The sequence below is a fragment of the Rhamphochromis longiceps genome, linkage group LG11 (genome assembly GCF_057381845.1).
Source record: "Rhamphochromis longiceps isolate RC_006_pf linkage group LG11, R_longiceps_female_GT1.1, whole genome shotgun sequence".
NCBI classification, from domain to species: Eukaryota; Metazoa; Chordata; class Actinopteri; order Cichliformes; family Cichlidae; genus Rhamphochromis; species Rhamphochromis longiceps.
Genome location: NC_140567.1, coordinates 8,978,851 through 8,999,613, shown reverse-complemented (window position 1 = coordinate 8,999,613; position 20,763 = coordinate 8,978,851). Strand labels below are relative to the sequence as shown.

Here is a 20,763-nt window from a genome sequence, read left to right as displayed (position 1 = left end):
ACTATTTCAAGAAAAAAAAAAAGCTAATTTTGTATTTGATGGTAACAAAACACGTGTGTGGCGTTCCTTCACCTTGTAACAACAATTTGTAAATGTTTGGGAACTGAGGAGAGCATCTGCTGGACTTTTGTGAGAGGAATGTTCTCCCATTCTTGTCTGATGTAGGATTCTAACTTTTTCCATTTGATGATGCATCAAATGTTTTCAGCTGGTGAAAGGTTTGGACTGCAGGCAGGTCAGTTCAACATCTGGACTCTTCTGCTCCAAAGCTGCTGTAAGAAATGCAGTCTGAAATATGAAAGCACTTCCTTGGAAAACAAGGTTGCCTGGATGGGACCATGTGTTGATCTAAAACCTGTATATACCTTACAGCACTGATGCTTTCCAGATGTGAAAGCTGCCAGTTCCATAGGTGCTAAAGCACCTCCATACCATCAGAGATGCAGGCTTTTTAACTGACCCAGAGAAGACAGCAGTGTTTCTGGATCATGTTCACATTTGGCTTCTTCACAAACCTCGACATGCAGTGATTTCAATGACAGAATTGTGTCAAAGATCCCAGGCATGCGACGTAGACGTTCGCCTTATCCCTTGCCCACAGAAATGTCTCCAGATTCTCTGAATCTTTTGATGATGTTATGAAAACAATATATTCAAAATCTTCATTATTTTAAGTTGAGGGAAATTATTCTAAAATTGTAGATGCAGTTTTTGTTTTTTGCAGATATGCAAAACTCTGCCCCTCTAAGATGTAGTTTATATACTCGGACTGTTCCCAATTAACCTAATGAGCTGCAAAAAATGTTCCTCCTGCTGTTTCCTTTTAGCACCACTTACCTTTAAAGCCTTTATTGCCACCATGCAAACTTTTCTGAGACATGCCATCAAATTTTTAATGATTAAACGTTTTTCTTCAAACCCTACATTTTATACATTTAAACATTTGAAGTGTTCTCTGAAAAAAAATAAAATAAAAACTGGTCTGTGTATTTTCCAATTGATTGCATTCTGTTTTGTTTTTTACATTTACTCATTGCATTTTTTTTTGGAATGGGCTTTGTATACTGAGTTGTAGATGTATCTTGCATTTATGTGCAGCCCTCGATTTTAATATAGCACAAATTACTAGACTTAGAAGCAGCAAGTACAGAAGCTTATGAAGTTGTGTGCTTATTTGCTTAATTTATAATTCATGAAATCTCATAAAAGTCTCTTTAGTGCAATTAGCTCTCATTGTATTACTAAATAAACCACTGAATATCATGAACTGTTACATTTTTCAAACTAGTGACTGTTGCAGACTGGCCAACTATCTATCTTAGTGCTCATTAATACACTTACTCTAAAATCAGTGAAGTCGTTTATCATTCTTCCTTTATAGGTTGCCATTTTATGCGCAATTAAAGTGATCAGAAATGCTTTATTTGACAATATCTGGATGGAATTTCTGATTAGGCATCCAGATGCCCATTTTCAGCAACTAGTAACAAAAAAAAAATTCAACGTTTTTGAAGTCATAAACCTAATTAATCACTAGAAGAAAAAACATCTCCACTTACTACATCAGAAAAAGCACATGTCGATTTGGTTAGTTGTGTGTCTGAGTTTAATTATACGTTTAAAATGTCAAAAATAAAAACAGACTTCAGAAACTTCTATAAAAGAATATGCCTTTTTATTTGGAAAACATCTCACACAAAATATCTGTGCACACCTCTGGATACTGGAATAATTGAGGTGAGGGAGAAGGAATATTGTCCATTTACTTGATAAAAGTCGGATGGACAGAAAGGCTGGAATTCAATAAATATCCCAGCAGTGAGTGAGACAGTGTTCAAGAGTTTTTATGTGGGAAACCGACAGAAAACTGAAGATTTCCTACAACAGTGTGTAATCCACATTTCACAGTGACCTGTGACCTTCCACAAACTCTGGAGAGAGGAGAGAATGAAGTGACAGGAGCAAGAAGACATGAAGATCAGTGTGTCTAATTTCAGAGACAGATGTCTTGTACGTCCTCAACTGGCACATTCATAAAATCCTCTCCGTGTCAACATCTGCAGTGAAAGGATTCCCCAGGATTTTTTTTTTTTTTTAAGGAAAACATTAAAGGAACAGAGTGGACAGCTGTACTCAAGTTTTCCTTTTTTCTTTGACCTGTTTAATTCAAGAATGTTTCTCAGACTCTTGGATTTTACGTACTGAAAATATGCCTTAAAAAGTTTAATCTCAAAGCACATTGAGGCTATACCTCAAAAAGGCCTCCTTGGTGTAGATATTTGTTGTTAGGGTACTGTAACGCATGATTTTTAAAAATAAATTCATCAGGAATAAGTAAAAAAAAATGTTTTAAAAAAAGAGCAAAAGTTTTTTTGTAGCAGCTGTGTGACGTCCTTAAAAAAAATCTGAACAGAAGCAGGGATGAGAAATCAAATGCTTCAGTGACACCTCATCCCTCTGTGTTATCCCACAGTATAGGCAACTCCCCAGTTGCATGTTTTATATAATGCGAGTGCAGCTTTGCCACATCATCAAAGCCCATATCACAGTCAAAGCACTCCCATTCCCAGTACTTATGGTCGCTGTGCACGTTTCTTTCCTGTGACTCTGCCTCGTCCGGCTCGTTTCTTGTTTTTGACTGTACATCTCCTGATTTGGACTCGTCAGATAGATCAGCCAAGTTAGCTTGTCTCAAAATCTTAAAGTGAAACACCGGTTCTCCACAGTCTGACTTGTCAGATCTGTCACGATCCTCGATCTTCTCACATGGGCTTTGTAGCCCTGTTTTCTGTGTGCTTTCCTCCTCCTCTGGTCGTTCTTTTAAGTCTGCATTCATTTCTGGCTCTTCTTCAACACAAGGGAGAAGAGCACTTCTTTGAATCAAACCTCCCAGGTTCACAGAGTTGGTACGATGCTGTTTTTGATGCGAAATTACCTTTCCGGGATTGGAGAAGCTCTGCTTAGCTCCGCCATGGTTGCTGAAGTGACTTGTGGGTTGTGCAGACGTGCGGAGGCTCCCGTGCCTGTGATAGTGATTTTGCAGGTGTTTGTCTAGTGACGCTTCATCTCTAAAGCCGCGAGTGCAGCTCAAACACCAAAATGGATTCTGTTTATGTAGCTCAGCGTGAGCCAACCACAGCCCCGCAGAAGCAAAGTCCTTGTTACAAGTATCACATCTGTGAGGGGCTGATTTTAATGAAATGCTTGCTCTGTGAACTCTCAGGTGGGAAATTAGCCGTGTTCGTCTGATGAATAGCATCCCACAATCTGGACACTCGTACTGGCGCAAAATTGACTCGTCCGGAGGTTTCGCTGATGCAGAGGACTCGTTTTCGTGCAGCTGTTGGTGTTTTTTGAAAGAAACCAGGTACGCGTAAATCTTTCCACAGATCGAGCAAACATAATCTTTTCTAGGTGCATTCTTCACTGAGGCGGTGGAAACTCCAAAGCTTTGAATCGGGTCTGAGGTCCCTGTTTGGGCTGAATCGCTCTCATCACACTCAGCTGTATTACCAATCATGCTTTCATCTCCATTTTCTCCAGCATCTTCTCTCTCTGGCACTAGTTCTGCTACCATGTGGTCTTCAATCTCTGCTTCCTCCTCTTCCAGAGCGTGCTGGTGCAGGTGAGTCTCGTAGTTTTCCCACTGTGTGAACTTCAGCCCACAGTCCTTACATTCAACTCTGTGCTCCTCATCTACAAAGGAAAAAAAAGTTATTAAGTACAGTAAGTATTGGTACTGATTAAATGTTTAGTGTAAATTGTGAACATGTAGTATCATGCTGAAATGCTGTTAAGCAAGGGTGCAGTAAACACTAATAATAATAATAAAATGTGTTCTCATGCTATGACTCACTCTCGTCCACCTCTCCTCTGGTTTGCGATCGTACATCTTCTGATTCAGACCCATCAGATAGTTTGGAAACCTTTGAGTGACACACAGGCTCTGTACAATCAGACTCCACAGAGCTGTCACGCTCTGCAGTCATTGCATCCTCGCCTGGGCCTTCAACTTCACTTCTCTCCACATTGTCTTCTTTTCTCGTCTCCTCTTGCATGTTTGCATTTGTTTTATCTCCTTTAGAGGTCGTCTTCCTGTGGAGACGCTGGTGTTTTTGGAACGAAACACGGTATTTATACTTCTTTCCACAGGTCACGCAGGTGTAACCCTGTCTAAGTGTATTTCTCACATCTTCATCTCTGCTTTCTACATCGTCTGCTCTCTCAGAGACTGTTTCTGCTGTCCTGTCCTCTTCCATTGGAGTTTCCTCGTCTTCCACGGCGTGCTGGTGCAGGTGAGTCTCGTAGAGCTCCTGCTGTGCAAACTTCAGCCCACAGTCCTTACATTCAACACTGAGTTCTTTATCTGCAAAGAGCAACAGGAGAAAAGTTAAGTACAAAAAATATTGACATGGATTAAATGTTTAGGGTAAGTATGAAGAAGTAGAATAAACCTGTTATGATTTTATAAATTATTTTAGACAAATGATCGTTCTGTTTTTCATCATCTGAAAGTTTCTCTCAAATTCAGGAGGACAGCTCAGTCACAAAGTTACTATCTGATGTAAAGCAACCAACTGATCACAGTCTGTGGAAAACTTGCACAATTTTTAACATTACTCTTTAAACTGCTAAAATTTTAACAAACAAGAAAAAAAAAAACAACAAAACAAAAAGTACAGGTTGGACTCCACTTAAGTATTTCAGGAGAAGAAAGTAGGTGTTTTTTGTTATGTTTTTCTATCATTTTTGAGGACCTATTTTAATATCCCACTATCCAGTCAAGTCATCTGAGCTAGGTTCTTTACATGTTTAAATATTTGATACCAAAGCTCTATAAATATAAACCCTCAGGAAGGAGTGTAGCTCAAATTAACATTCAGCGATAGATGCTTGAAGTACTTAAAATTGTTGGATGTCCAGCCTCTGACAGCAGATCTGGAATCCTGCAGAAACCAGATTTTAATTTACAGCTTCTGACACACAAAAGTTCCTGTTAAATTTAAGATCATGTTTTTGCTCATTTTCCCATTTTATAAGAATTTAAACTGAATCATGCAGCAAGTAGATTTTTCTGCACAGAAAGAACAGATGTGTGCTGAATGCCGTTACAACACAAAAACACAAGTTCATGATTCCACCTCTGGACACAGATATGTATTTAAGGAGAACAACATCAAAATCCTGAGAATTACATATTTTGTGACTGGAAACACTTTTGAATAACATTTGTTTTATTAACACTGAAGACAAACAATTGAGGAAAGTGAATGTGTTGCACTCACTTAGTTTGATATGTATTATGTTCTTGCAAAAGAAATAAACACTGTGGTGGAGTAGTTATGGTTTCTGTTTAGTTTAATAGCCGAATGATTCAGCATCACTGGTGAGATTATTCTTGATTAAGAATTCTATCGTAGCAATAATTTAATATAAATGTGAAAATGCAATTTATCAAACTGCCTCAAAAGTTACAGTGCTTACATTTATTACATCACTTGTCATAAAAACAAGAAAACTCCAAAACTTTAGAGATTAGGAAAATAAACTGGGGTCTGCATTTTTACACCCAGATTTCAGCTGCACACTAGATTTCTTTAAGAACTCGGAAATTAATCATTCAAACACTAAAAAGAACTCATCTATTCACAAATACAAGTAAATGACTGTAATTTGCCATCTTAACCAAATAATAACATACTTTATATTTTTTCTCAGCTCTTTTGTAAAGCAGTCAATTTTAAAATACATGGAGTAGAGCAATAATTATATTATAGCATTAAAAATATAATTTTGATAAAAGAGCTTGCACATTACAGACAAATAAAATACGATTTGGTAATTACCAAAACGTAATCTACAGCAGCTGTGGCATAAACCTTACACTGGGTTGTGGTCTAATAAATTTCGTAAGCATGCTATCTCACCTTGTAAATAAAAAGCACCACGTGAAATTTAGACTCTTAATCTTAAATCAGGAAATCTTAGAATGTATTATAGACTCTGGCTGCCAAATTTAAGCATGGATATAAAGAATTTATTTTGAGGAAAATCAGAGCGATCATCATGACAAACTTTGGATGTAATATTAAAAGGAACTTGTTATTTACAAACAAGTTCATTTAGATTTGGTGCAATAGTGTCATAGCTGGATGAAAATGTGTTTTTTTTTCACCTGAAATTGACTCTTTTAAAGAATATTTTGAGCCTTTTGTATGAAAAATTGTACATAAAATCTCAGTTCCCTGCCTGTAAAACAACAGCATTTCAGATCTGTCAGTAAAACAAATATTTTAGGGACTTCGAGCAAATTTCTTTCAAAGAAAACTAAGGCCAGTAGAGACCTGGAATTTTGCTTACTTCCTGTTAATAAGTATAACTCCCCTCTTTGAATTATTTTTCAGGCAAACTTGAGATGGTCAGCTTGGAGACGTGTGAAGAACTGGCATGTCATCACCTAAGATCAGAATCCGAGCACTCTTATTACCACTTATCTATGTGTGTGCATGTTCGCATGCTATGACTCACTCTCGTCCACCTCTCCTCTGGTTTGCGATCGTACATCTTCTGATTCAGACCCATCAGATAGTTTGGAAACCTTTGAGTGACACACAGGCTCTGTACAATCAGACTCCACAGAGCTGTCACGCTCTGCAGTCATTGCATCCTCGCCTGGGCCTTCAACTTCACTTCTCTCCACATTGTCTTCTTTTCTCGTCTCCTCTTGCATGTTTGCATTTGTTTTATCTCCTTTAGAGGTCGTCTTCCTGTGGAGACGCTGGTGTTTTTGGAACGAAACACGGTATTTATACTTCTTTCCACAGGTCACGCAGGTGTAACCCTGTCTAAGTGTATTTCTCACATCTTCATCTCTGCTTTCTACATCGTCTGCTCTCTCAGAGACTGTTTCTGCTGTCCTGTCCTCTTCCATCGGAGTTTCCTCGTCTTCCACGGCGTGCTGGTGCAGGTGAGTCTCGTAGAGCTCCTGCTGTGCAAACTTCAGCCCACAGTCTTTACATTCAACACTGAGTTCTTTATCTGCAAAGAGCAACAGGAGAAAATTTTAATTACCATGTAGATTATTATGGCAGCTTGTGTTTTACATGGAAAGTCTGAGTAATATTTTATTTTGACAGTTTGAGATAAATTATTCTGTTTCAGCAGGCATTAGAAAGTGATCACGTCAGCAAAAAAAAAAAAATTGTGCAAAAAAACCCCAAACCCCCCCCCCAAAACCGAAACTCAAACTTAAATAGGAAATTTAAAAAAAAAAAAAAAACCAACCTAAAATTAAGCATAAAAATACTGATTTCCAAGCACTGACAGTAAAGACATCTTTTAGCACCTCCTGATTACACTGATGTATTCAAATATTTTCTTGTTTGCCACTGAGAATTTTTTTTACACTGATTTTAGATAAGAAATCTGATTTAAGCCTACACATTAGGTTTTTGAGAGTCACATTGCCATTTCAATATTTTTTAATAACAATATACTGACACTATATCTGGGATTTAAACTATTTGCCAACAAAATTGTTTTTTGTGTTTTTTTTCTTAAAGACGACACCGGAGTTGCATTTAAGCATATTTCTATCAATTTAGCTAAAAATAAAAACAAGCATGCTCAGGGTGCTCAGAGATGTTTGAGGCACTGGATTTTACTGCACATTCATTTCTCTTTGCAAGAACCAACAGTGGTCACTCATCATGCTCTGACTCAATTTTCCCTGATATCAGTTTTTCATCACTTTCATATTTTGGTTAAATCTTTAGCGGCACTTATCGCTGACATCACACAGATCTGGTGGAGAAAATGTAGAAAGTGCATCTTCAGTGACATTCTGGCACTCATTATCTGATATACTTTCAGCATGTTTATCCACAAGCTCAGCACTATTAACAGCTATGTGACTGCCAAGAAACAACATGCTTGAATGCTGCTGATTCAGCTGGTTTACTTTTCCTTTTGAACTCATCATGAAGCATCAGTTCATGTTCATCAGGACCAAGAAAATCACCTTTAGTGCACTGATGTCTTAAACACTGAGATGCATCTCCATTTCTGTCCAGTCCTGTTATCCAGTGAATCAGTGGAACATCACAGCGACAAAAAACGTGAAGCTAGAAGAAAACAGCTCTCATATTTGGAGTCAGTAAGTGAAATTAGTGGAAGTACAGGTGAAAGAATCCCAGGAACAAAATGTTTGTTGATCAGTGCTACAGCAGGCACTGCAAACATCTTTAAATTGGAGGAAACTGGACCTATATCACTGCAGAGCCTTAACTAATATGATCAACAACACATGCTTTTACTTATTTGTACATTGTTTTAGTAGCAAACTTTTAGTTTGCTCCTTTGACACATCAAGGTGTTCTATTTAATACATGCTAGATATGAAATGTAGTAATGCGAGAGCAATTTATGTCACCCGCATATTGGCATATTCATAAGCTAAGTAATCGTGAAATGGGAAACAACAATATTAACAACCCAGACATGACTAGAATATGCAGACTGACTGAATTAATCACACAACCATTAATCATGGCAAAAACAAGTTCGTTTATTTTCAACTTCTTTGACTTCTAGGAATAAAAAACTAATAAATATAACAAACTACTTAGAACTATACTACAAGAACATAACTGCTACTTTAAGTAATGAATATTTTATCACACAATAGAAATAACACTATAAAGAATCAAGAGCTTATAAATCAGTTAATGCGTAATGCATTGTACAAAGCATACAATGAACGTAGTATAGTTTATAATAATGGAAGTGACCAAGTGATGTTAGACAAGAATTTTGTTTTTCCTACCAGGTTATGTAAAGAGTACGCATTGCTGAATTTCAGGTTCTTTATCTTTCTGTAAAATATGCAAAACGTCAATCATCCTTCAACAAAACATCAGTTCTTAACAAAAACAGCAGCAAAATTAGCACATGCGTGTGGCGCAACATTGTTTAGCATGTCTTTCTACACTTTGCAAGTAGTGTGTCAACAGCATTTTTCATTTCTCTGGGCAATTTACATGCATAAATTTGTCTGAAAATGAAAGACAGTGGTCCCCAAAGAAATTAATCAAGTTCAATTTACATTCACAACAGGTCAATTTAAAACAGCAAAAAAATATGAGATCTATGACATCAGTGCTCCCCCCCCAAAAAACAACACTGTGTATTTTCACATTTGTACCGCCACCAGTCAGATCATTAAACTTAACTCTTGCACAGTGCAGCTCTTTCTGGTGCTGTCTGGTTGCTTGGTCTTGATTTGTGGTGCAGGTCAAAATAGAACTAACATCAACTTAATAACGGGATAGAGTGATCTCTGTTACCGATTTTACCTGCCAGTTCTGCTCAGCATATACTAGTCCAGTGTTACATGTTTAAGTACAACGAATCTCAAAAACTATACGAACAAATTAGGAACTATTTAGCCAAAGTAAAAGGTGCAAAAAAGAAATTTTCTAACAAAGATTTTTAGAAGTTTCAGAAAAGCCAGCATCTATGTACAGAGTCATTGTTTCAGGTCTTTTCAGGTTTCTTTGCTTTAATTCACTCTGTGGGTGTGTTCAATATAATGCTGGTGCAAATCAGTTTCTTGACAAAAAGTAGTTCCACATTCAAGGCAGGTAAGGCCATTGGAATCTCCTGCAGAGACAGCAGCAGGAGCATCGCTTTGTCTTTTGTAATCGCTGATACATTCCTGGTGATGCTCGATGAGGTCTTGGATTTCACGGAAGGTCCTGGGGCAAACGGAGCAATGGTATGAGTCACTGCTGCTGCACTGCTCCGTTTTGTGTTTCTGTAATTCGGTCGGTGAAAGAAAGGCTTTGCCACAGTGTTGGCACTTATGGCTACTTTGTGACTGGCCCGCTGAGTTGAGCGTAGGCCGAATCACTTTAGAAGATGGGAAAAACTTTTCTCTGTTGTCAGCAGCGGGGGGATTGGGTTTTAGAGGCTTTGAGGTCATAGCAGCACTCAGTCTATAGCGTACCTCATTCGGCAGACGGCAGCGGACTTCGTCGTGCCAAGCAAGGTGCTGATGTAGCTGATTCTCAGTCCAAAAGCCTTGGCAGCACAGAGCACAGGAGTAAGGCCGACTCTGTGCCTTTGCCTTATGGGTCCCTAATTGTTCCTCCGTTTGGAAAGCTTTCCCGCACTTATCACACTTGAAGAAGCATTTGGCTGTGTTCTCCGATACACAGCTGACTTGTGGAGGAACCTCAGCTGCAGCTCTAGGAGTTTGATTATCCAGTTTCGACTCCTGCTTCACATCCAGGTAAACTCTCTTAAAGTTGGGGGCGCCTTCAGAAATGCCCCATTCCCTGGAGTCTGGACACAATTTCACAGGAGAATCCAATGTGATTTTCATCCAATCTCTGTCAACTGTGCTACTTTTTAACATCACACTGGTGTTATCTGCTGCTGATGAATCTCCAGTTTTCCTCATCTCACTACTTGAGGCAACAGGCTCTTTTTTTCTGCGCAAAGCAGCTTTGCGTTTGCCTTTTGTGCTCTTTGCGTGGGCCTGCCATTTGTGAGCACGTAGTCCTCTTGCTTTAGTAAAGGTCATCGAGCAGAGGGGACACTGGTGAGGTTTTGGCTTCAGTGCCAGTAATACGGCATCACTCTCACTGCAATTTATTTTGACTTGTTCTGGAGCCTGGTCAAACGCCTCGTTTCCCGTCTCTAAAGTTTTACTGTGCTTGGCTGGAAGTAAATCTTGCACAAATGTCTTGCCTGGTTCGTTGCTGCTCAAATCTGGCTCTGGTACAGCTTTGCTTTGACATGGTGGATTAAACATCTGGTGGCGCTGCAGAACGCGGTGATTAAAAAACTGTTTGCCACAGTTTTTGCACTGAAAAGTTCCATCTATGGTTTTGTGGTTAAGAGATTTCAAATCATCATCTTTTAGCAGGGACCGCGAAGATTTCTTTTCTTTGTGCCATCGTTTGTGGGAGCCCAGGGCTGAGTTAGACATGAACCGTCTCCCACATTCAGAGCAGTGAAACAGTCCTTTACCCTGCTCTTCTTGTTTAGGTTTTTTTAACATTGTAGAAATGGCCAGTTTGGATTTTGGTAAAGACCTGTAGCCCTCAGCATGAATTCTTTTGTGAAAATTTAAAGCCCCAACTACTGAAAAGCTTCTGTCACATTTTTTGCATTTGTATTTCATATTGGATGCAGTTGGGTTTTCCAGTTCTCCTTCACCTGTGTCATTTTCCATCTCTGGTTCCGTGCCATCCATTTCACTCTTTACTGGTGTACGTACCTTTGACTGGTCAGAGCTTTCCCATGTGCTAGCATCCACGCTGCCTTCGCACAATCTTAGAGCATCATCGTTTTCTGTATTTGCAACGACTTGATTGTCTCTTTTAATGCACAGTTTCTGATGAACCCTTAAAGAGACCTTGCTGTTGAAATGTGCAAGGCATGTAGCGCACTGTAGATCCTCCAGCGTGACTCTGGACCACGATGATGATGGAGAATGCCCACTCTCATAGCCATGGCTTTTCATATGAAACTGCAGTGCTTTGGCCCGTGAAAACAACTTCCCACAGTCAGGACAGCTGTAGGTGTTCTTTTTCAGCTGTTCAACTTGATGCTGAAAAGACTTGATGGGTGGTGGGAGCAACTGGTCATTATGCACTACCTGGTGTCTAAGGAGGCTGGAAAAAAGGCGGAATGACCTGTTGCAGAGTTCGCATTTGTGATTTCCATTTTCATGCTTTCGCATGTGCAATGTCATGATGCCTCTGTGCCGAAATTTTCTGCCACACACCGGACATGCAACCTTCATGCTAGAGCGTTGGTGTCCATTAACAGAGGATCCCGGGACACCTTTTCTCAGCCTCAAATCTGCACACTCTGTCGGATTTTGCTTGTGGTGTGAGAAAGCACCTAAAGACCAAAATCCCTTTCCACACTGCTCACAATGATAGATCTTTGGGCCCAGTAGGGTTTTCTTTGGATTGTATTCTTTCTTACTGACTGAAATATTTTCCTTTTTTTGTGCAGAGCAGGTTTTCATATGGTTAAACAGGCTAGCTGCATGCGAATAAGACATTGTGCAATCTGGGCACTGGAACTGTTTTCTTTTGGGATGATGCAACTGATGAGAGACCAAAGCAGACAAACGAGAGAAAACTTTGCCGCATTCACTGCACGTCAGATTTTTCTTCTCTAATCCCTCCACCTCCTGAAATGCATCGCTGCTTGGCATCTGACCACCGTGGGTCTGTATGTGATGGCAGTGTGCCTCAAAGCTACTTGCTTCATGACCACAAGTGTCACATGTGTAAAAAGGCGCTGACTGACCTTGTGCCTGCTGTCTTCTCTTATAAACGCCATGCCACATTCTGTGAACACGCAGCGATGAAGAACTAGAAAACCAGCGATAACACTCTGGACAATCAAACCTGTCTTCTGCTGATTTATTCTCAGCTTCCCTCGCTATCAGTGCAATCGGCTCATCAGCCTGCTCAAAATCAATTTGTACAATTTTCAAGTCCATTTCTGGTTTAGAAACAATATCACTGTCATCTCTTCCCTCCTGATCGGATTCACACACCAGCTCCAGGTCAGGATTCAGATCTTGGGGTGGCTCATCCTCAGACTCACTTGCACTGATCACCTGTACGTTAAAGTCACCGGGTTCATAACTTTCCATGTCTTCATCAGTCTCAACTATGTACAACTCTTCAGTCATGTTGGTCGGAGGCAAACTGTCCAGCTGCACTTTTCCTTCTGTAGACGTTTCCAAGTCAATCTCTGGTCTTCCGCTTTCTGCCATTTGGTCTTGAGGTAGAGAGGAACACATCTGGGCCTCCTTCTCAGTTTCTCTAAAAACATCTGTGTGATGAAGCTGATGAGAATGAAGTGCCGAAGACCTGGAGAACTTTAGCCCACAATCTTTACATTCAAATGCCTTCTTCTGTAGCTGGCACAGCTGATGGTGAAATGACTTTGCTGGGGTTTCGTCACTGTGTGCAGTGCGCTGATGCCTGTAGTAGAACGTAAGAGTCATGAACACTTTTCCACATTCCTCACATGGGAACCTTTTTGCAGAATTATCACCATGATTGGCATGCCATCGCTGATGGTTAAAGAGAGCAATATGGCCACTGAAACCCTTTTTACACTCGCTGCAGTAAAACTCGTTGCAGTTCTTCTTTGGCTTTTGTTTCATTTCTTCAGGAGAGCACTGACTATTGCGGCTAAATCTCTGATGAGTCTTAAGTCGCATCAGGGCAGAAAAAGCTTTCCCACATGAGCATGTAAAAACCTTTTCAGAATAATCCTCCGTTTGACTGTCACCTGCCTTTGTTTCTGCTAATGACTCCCCAGCTGGAATTGCATCTCCTGAACTCCTGTTTCTGGGCTTAATCAACTTTTCCTCATGACAACGACGATGGGCATCAAGAGCTGAAGCACGAGAATAATTTCTCCCACAAGATTCGCACTGAAACGACTTCTTTTTCAAATGCTGAAGGTCATGAAAAACTGATTTGGAGGGTTGTCTGTGTGAGCGCTGATGGTTGAGAAAGTGTCCAATCACACCATAAGATTTCCCACAGTCCTGACATTCATAAGTTTGTTGCTTTGCTATGGCAGCATTAATCCGGATACCAGTCTCCTTTTGAGAGATCTGATCATGGTTCTTCTCCATATGCAAGTGGTATTCACTCAGGTCAATAAATGAGGATGAGCATAAAGAACAAAAGTGAAGCGCTTCATTGTCCTTTTCTCCATCATGTAACTCATCCATGTGCTTGTCCAAATACATGCTTTCTTGTGGATGTTCACGCAAATGCTTCAAGAAGGCTGCCTCCTCTCTGAAGCCTTCTCCACAATGCTGACAGCAGAAAACCCCACTCCCTAAAAATAGAAAAGGGGAAAAGAGGAGGTCAAAGCCACTCCTGTTTTCAGAGAAGAAAAAAAGAAAGGAAATTTAAAAACAAAACAAAACAAAAAAACAGAGGCGCAAACATGTCTTTATTTTAAAGTAACTTGAGCTTACAGTATAATCACACAACTGCACAATTTCCATATAAAACAAAGAAATGATAGGAGAAAAATAACACTTATTAAAAAAACAACAACAAAAAAAAGTGTCATTACTGAGGTGCAAATACACTGTTTAGGGCTAAAATACCTTGAAGATGAATTATTTTGTTATTTAATACAGTTGCTGTAGTTGCATTTTTTTTTTTTTTTAATAGACATGGTAAATGGTTAACGAATGTCCGCAAAGCACCTGCACACTGTGGACAACCATGTTTAGATAAAATCTCATTTAGAGCAGGGCGATACGGCCAAAAATATTTATCACGATATATATTTGAAAATTTGCGATAACGATATAACCGACGATATAATTGATGCGAGACAAAATACAACTCCACAACATTACTAGCGCAAAAAGACAACCTTCCATTTATTTTCACTTAAACAAGAAGCTGGTTTTTATGTACATTAAAGCTTTATAAAAATGTAACAGTGCAAATGCAAATTCCTTGCTGAAAGTTTAACCAAAAGGCATTTCCAGTAGAAATGGGCTGACATATCCTGAGCATAACCATGTATAATATCCACTGAAGTTAAAAAGAGTTGCTTTGCAACATTAAACTGCAGTGTGCAGTACGTATTTTTCGCACCATAAGGTGCACAGGATTATAAGGCACATTAAGCGAAACAAAGCAGTCAGAATCAAATTTTATTAAACTCATTCTTCTAGCTTCCTCCACTTCTGTACCATTGATTTATTAATGAATGAATTCTGCTCTATTCCCATGTTGTTGCAGTATATTAATGACTAACCTGGTATTGTGGATGGATTATCTCAGTTGTTCTCCTGACTGAAGTTTGGTCCGTTTACAGCATCCTGCCATGCGATTGCATTTGTCTCTAACTATCAGGAACTTTAACGTTAACTTTTATAAGTGGAAAAGTGTTAGTGTTCTCCTCCAGCTTCACTGTTTATGTTATGCTAACATAGCTGTGTCGCTAGCGATCACGTAGCACATCATTATATACCAGCTAGCCCAACTTCAGTAACCCTACAAACGTCACTGCTGTTTAGTTTCCTGTCTTAATTTATGTTGGACGTGATAGCAGAGCTGTACGTTTGATTTTTTTCAGAAATCTCTGTCAGAACATGCTATATCATGCTTAGGTAACTAGCGAAACTAGCGAGCTAACTTCCGCTAGCTTCCTGCTAACTTCTAACTCCGTTAAATGTAATACATTTTGTTTTCATGGATGCCTGGAAGTTAAACTTCATAGTTTCACCTTGTAAAGCAGCAATGCTGATCGTTTCATTAAAGATGAAAGAATTTAGACAGTTTTTAACTCCCAGTGATGCTGCAGTGTTCGTTTGACCTGAAGGATACGGAGTTTAGGACACAGATTACTCCCAGATTTAAGAGCATCTTAGTCCGACAAATACGACAATAACGACGGCCGCTTGCATGTTCTGCAAAAAAATGTGCTTTGTCGTGTATCTGACGGACAAACACCAAACCAGTTCCACATCACTGAAGTTGCACCATTTTTACAAACCAATTCTGGTTCATCTGTTTCACTCACTCAACAATCGGCCATGTGCGTATGAAAACAAAGGCACTGCGCATATGCGCGTTTTACTCATATTCTATCGCGATAATTCATTTTCCTATCGTTGCCTAACATTATACCGGTATTACCGTGAACGGTATAATATGGCCCAGCCCTAATCTCATTTAATGTCAACTCATATTTAAACGTTTAGAGAATTAATAAGTAAAGGCTGTGTTTTTCAACAAAACTCAATCCAAACAGATTTTTAACGCATATTTCTGAAATTTAGAGCAGTGAACCACAACTGTTACTCTGTAAAGTGCAGTGCTTCTTATGCGTTAAAAACATGTCCCTATTGAAGCTTTTCTTATGGATACAAAGTAGAGCTGGGCGATATGAGATTTTTTCATATCACGATATGTTTTTTTCATTTCAGGCGATAACGATATCTATCACGATATAAGCCAAATAACTATATTTGTAAGATTTAAATGTGCCGTTGCTCACAAGTAAAATGTGAAATAATCAGCAGCTTGTTTTTATTTAAATATTTATTTCCCATAATAAGTTCATCCATTAAGCGGACGCGAATGGATGGATGAAGTTCAACAGGGTAGATGTACTTAAGGAACATGAGACTTTTTCAGATAAATAAAGGCAAATATTGCAAACTACACAAAAGACAGCCGCTAAAGCGTTTAAGTTTCAAAATAGAACAAACAAAACAGACTAAATTGTCAATTCCACTTAGAAACAAAATATTAATTCTAAAAATAAATCTTAGTTTGTTTTACAGAAGAACAGACAAAACTGACTAACTTTTGTCAATATCAAATAAACTGAGAACTAAAAGGAAATTCTCAATCTCTCCTTGTTGTATAGCTGAGCTTTTCAAACAGTTTTAACAGTTACTTTAGTCTGACAAAAGCCGAATGACGAATTAGCGCTTCCAGTCAGAGACTGAGGCTACGTCCACACGTACACGGGTATTTTTGAAAACGGAGATTTTCCGTTTTCGTTTAAAAAAATAATCCCGTCCACACATAAAGGCAGAAATGAAGGAAAACGCTGCTATGAACATGCCAAAGCAGCAGGTGGCGCTAGATTCCTAACCGTGCCGAAATGTTGGCCAATCAGAAGTCTAGAAGCCTCGGTGGGAAAAAGTAAACAAAGCTGGGGCACAGAAGCAGAACCGAGCCGTATGTGTGGAGGGACAGTAACTGTGTGTATATGTAAGCATTTAAACACTGCAGAGAGTAGAATTAACAGTAACAGTATTGTAGAAATTCATTTCACCGAAACAATAACGTGGCGCACAGTGTGACGCATGCACCAGTTTATTGTATTTCCAGACTTGCTTTCGGCACAATTTACAGTGCACGCTACTCTATTTTTTGTCAGACTTGAAATAGCCGAAATACCTTCACACTACGGAACTTCTATGGCTCTTCCGTTCGACAATCTGTCCGGCATTGGAACCATCATCTGTTTTCTCTTCGGTCACGCTCGGTTGATTTTTCTAGTCGGCACACTCATTTCCTCCATTACGCGCTGGCTCCATTACCCGCTGGCTGCTTCCCAAACAAACACATGTGCGGCTTGGCACTTGTGCTGTATGTAACAAGTCACGCGACGTGACGCTGCGGCTGTGATTGGTTCGGCTCTGCGCTACTTAATTTGGATTGGCTGACCTATTTTTTTTTTTTTTGAGGACAAGAGCAGCGAGGTCTATCGCGATAGCTTAATTTCTCTATCGAGTAAAAGTTATATCGCGATACATATCGTTATTGTTCTATCGCCCAGCTCTAATACAAAGGAATAGTGACAATCTGCCTGCTGACCTGCTGAAACTTTAGTCTGATGTCTCAACAGGAAGAAGTCGAGGCGTAAAAGTAGTGAAGATATTCTGCTTCCACCTACATATACACGTAAAAGCATACTAAATGCTTTGGATGGAAACAGCCAAGAGAAACTGTATGAGTAGTATTGTTTGCTGTCTAAATAAATATTTCCTATTGATCTAAAACAAAACACAACAAGCAATGCTTTAGTTGTTACACAACCATGCTCAGGAAAACAAAACTTCCTTCCGTTGATTGCTAAAGTTTGTGTACTGATAAAACAATAATCAGAAAAGTCTAATTTAAAACTAGTTCTAAATCTAAAATCCGTTTACGTTAATCTTCTATTAAGAGTGCCAGATTGTTAAAGCAAATGAAATAAATACCAAGGGAAAGATTATTATTGGGCGGCGGGGGGGGGGAACCTGGAGATACCGCAGATTGAGCACTTCCCTATTTATGGCCTGACCAAACATTTATATTATTCAGTAGGATTACAGAAAAAGCATGTTTCCGGCAATACATAGATTTGCTTCTGGCAATGCCCTGATTCAATGTCATAAGACTAGATTATCAAAGCGGTCACATAATTTTCGATCCATATGGCTGAGTATTAACTTTGACCAGGGCTGGCGCTGTTTGTTCAATACGCCCCACTGAAAATGCTGGGAAGCCTTTAACTCGAACTGGTAACTTTATATTTGTTACTGGTGTTAAAAGAGCACTTTTTAAATCTGCCTTCAAGTCAAATATTTACATTTTCCTATTGATGGAGTGCAGGAAGACAATGCACAGGAACGCACTGATGCTGTGTTAACGTAAATGTTTAAGTCACGGCCTGTTGATGGGTGCTTACTGTCAGCGGTTTCTTCAGTCGATGGACCGGCGTTCTCTTCAGGTGTCCCTTCGTCAGCATGGCGTTTGTTTTCAGCTCCGTCCTCTACGCTGGCCGAGGAAGCAGATCCCTCCATCTTGGCGTGGCTGCTTGGTGGCGCTAGTGCTTGTTAGCTTAACAGCGCCACCGTTGTTTTTTTTTTTAATACAAATTATTTTTTACCACTCAGTCAGCTCCACGGGAGTGAAAACAGTGTGTAATATAAGTCTAGTTCGCTAAAATATAACGGAGAAGTATCATTAACCGTTTTAATAATGCGGTTGGTGTACATATAAAGGCGAGCTGTAGTCAGAACACCTGCGCAGTGCGCCTATCCTTCCCCTCAGCGGAAGTGTCTTCTTCTTCTCTTTTATTTGCCTCAACACGAAGTTATCACCCTGCAGCGACGACAGTGGTGGTGGTGGTGCATTACTCTGACAAACAAACGCCCTCACAAACTTTTCCACTTGTTGCAGAAGAGGAGGAGCTGTTCTCCACTAAAACTAAAGTTACATATATACTGCAGTTGATTGGAACTAGTTACCTATTTGAAAAGATTTTTAAAAAAACACCTTAGAGAATAAAATATATTTACTTATACTAATTGATCAACAGTACACAGGGTTAAAGTTTAATTCGGTGACCTGTGAAATTTTAGGGTCATGTATCAAATACATTTTTGATATATTGATATTTCAGAAAGCCAGTCCATTCATTTTTAGCTCTTTTTTGCACACATTAAAATCTGAGCAAATGTTTGAAAATGAATATCTCAAAGACTACCATGTATAAAAGCCTGAAATTTGTTCTAGTCTTTTTTTCCCCCTTTAATCTTAGTCAGAGTAAATGGATATCACAAGTGGTTATCCTCTTCAAAATTATTTTTGGATAGCTTTTTTTCCTTTATTTGATAGGAGAGTATTGCACAGGAAAACTGGAAACACACCAAAGGACCTTGGGTCGGACTTAAACCCAAACAGCTGCATTTAACCATGTTGTTTGCACCATACAACTGAATCAGCATCAATAATTTGGGACAGATAATATTCATGTCTGAATACTGGGTAGTTAAAATGTGAAAAAAGAAGCAGTCCCGTAAAGTCCCATATTTGAGTATACACTAATACAAAAAAACAACAAAAAACAAAACCCTGTCACACTGTAAAAGACAGTTTGTGAAGTTTTTTCAATTTATTTCACAATAATGCAAAATAAATAATCTATAATATTTTTAACACTACATTCCTATGTCACTAAAAACAGGGAAATACTATTTTCATTCAATTTTTATGCTGCATTAAGCAAATATGACAAGTTGCACCAAATAAACAAAGCATGGTTAAGTTTCTAGATGTTATGCTAGTTTTCTTTGGGAGAGTAATTTTGGTAAATATTTTACATTTTTGACACCCACTTTGTAAGCATGCACATTGCCCTTTCCGTGGTCTTTGGAGGCTCCTCTCCAAAGACCACGGAAATTTTCAGGCTTTTAATTGTTAATGGTTTTTGAGATATAATTATGTTCAAAAATTGCAATTTCAATGTAAAATGAAAAAGCTTGAAAGTGGGCAGATTGAACTTCTAAAAAAAAAAAAATCTAGAAAAGTATTTGGTATATGAAGATTTCATTACACTGTCAAACTTGGACACTAACCCTGTCCAACCCCCCAAAAATCACACCACTAAACAAGAGTATGTGAATGGCTGATAAGAAACTAAAAGTATCTCTTTAATTCTCATACTAATCACGTCATCTCAGCGTGGTTTTTAATCTGTTTATCCAGTGCTCTTATACATTGGTTTATTTACGGCATTTACTCTGGCACTTCACTACTGACTGGTGGAACTGAAGCTTAGGGCAGCATGGTGGTGAGGTGGTTTGAAACAGTTGCCTCACAGCAAGAAGGTACTGAGTTTAACTCCACCACCTGGCCAATTTCCACGACAGAACATTGTAACTTTTTTCTTACTGCATCAGTCCTCAAGAGATCAACACATTTTAAATAATTCATACAGGAATATGTTTCATGACTTTGTTTCTCATACACGTTTTATCTGGGGGGTTTTTCTCCAAATAAGTTAATATGTTTATTCATTGAAGGAGTTAACCCATCATTCACAGAGTCATTTTCATCGTCTCATTCAGCATTAAATATCTATTTAAAGGCTCCTACAAGTAGTAAATCTTGCTACTCCGGGTCTCTAAACTGTGAAAAAGATTACAATGTAATGACTAAACATAGAAAATCACAATAAATAAAGCCTATAATGCAAAACATATTTTCATGGGTTATGCACAAACCCATACAGCTTTCCATTATTCAGTGACCTAATTCCTGGGGAGGAAAAATAAATCTGATAGCACATGTTCAAAATTGATCCTACCCTGTCATATTAAGGTTAAGGAGTTCCCTATAATAGCAATGTCCAAGTGCTAATGCTGGTTTATGCTAACTGTGAAGTACTGCACCACACAAG

The 20,763-nt window shown here is 39.0% G+C and overlaps 1 protein-coding gene across 4 annotated transcripts; it reads right to left on the bottom strand.

The window, feature by feature from the left end:
• Window positions 1–1,653: 1,653 nt before the first annotated feature.
• Window positions 1,654–18,627, bottom strand: LOC146658527 (uncharacterized). Of its 4 annotated transcripts, none has more exons than XM_085422181.1 (4): window positions 18,268–18,627; window positions 6,529–7,038; window positions 3,857–4,366; window positions 1,654–3,696 (listed from the first exon to the last, which is right to left on the bottom strand). In XM_085422181.1, exons 1-4 carry the CDS (start codon window positions 18,380–18,382, stop codon window positions 2,450–2,452), a joined length of 2,382 nt encoding a protein of 793 aa, XP_085278307.1. In that variant the 5' UTR covers window positions 18,383–18,627; the 3' UTR covers window positions 1,654–2,449. The 4 variants fall into 4 exon arrangements, with proteins under 4 accessions (XP_085278307.1, XP_085278308.1, XP_085278309.1 ...); XM_085422182.1 differs by lacking the exon at window positions 18,268–18,627 and adding an exon at window positions 8,021–9,556; XM_085422183.1 differs by lacking the exon at window positions 6,529–7,038.
• Window positions 18,628–20,763: the final 2,136 nt, after the last annotated feature.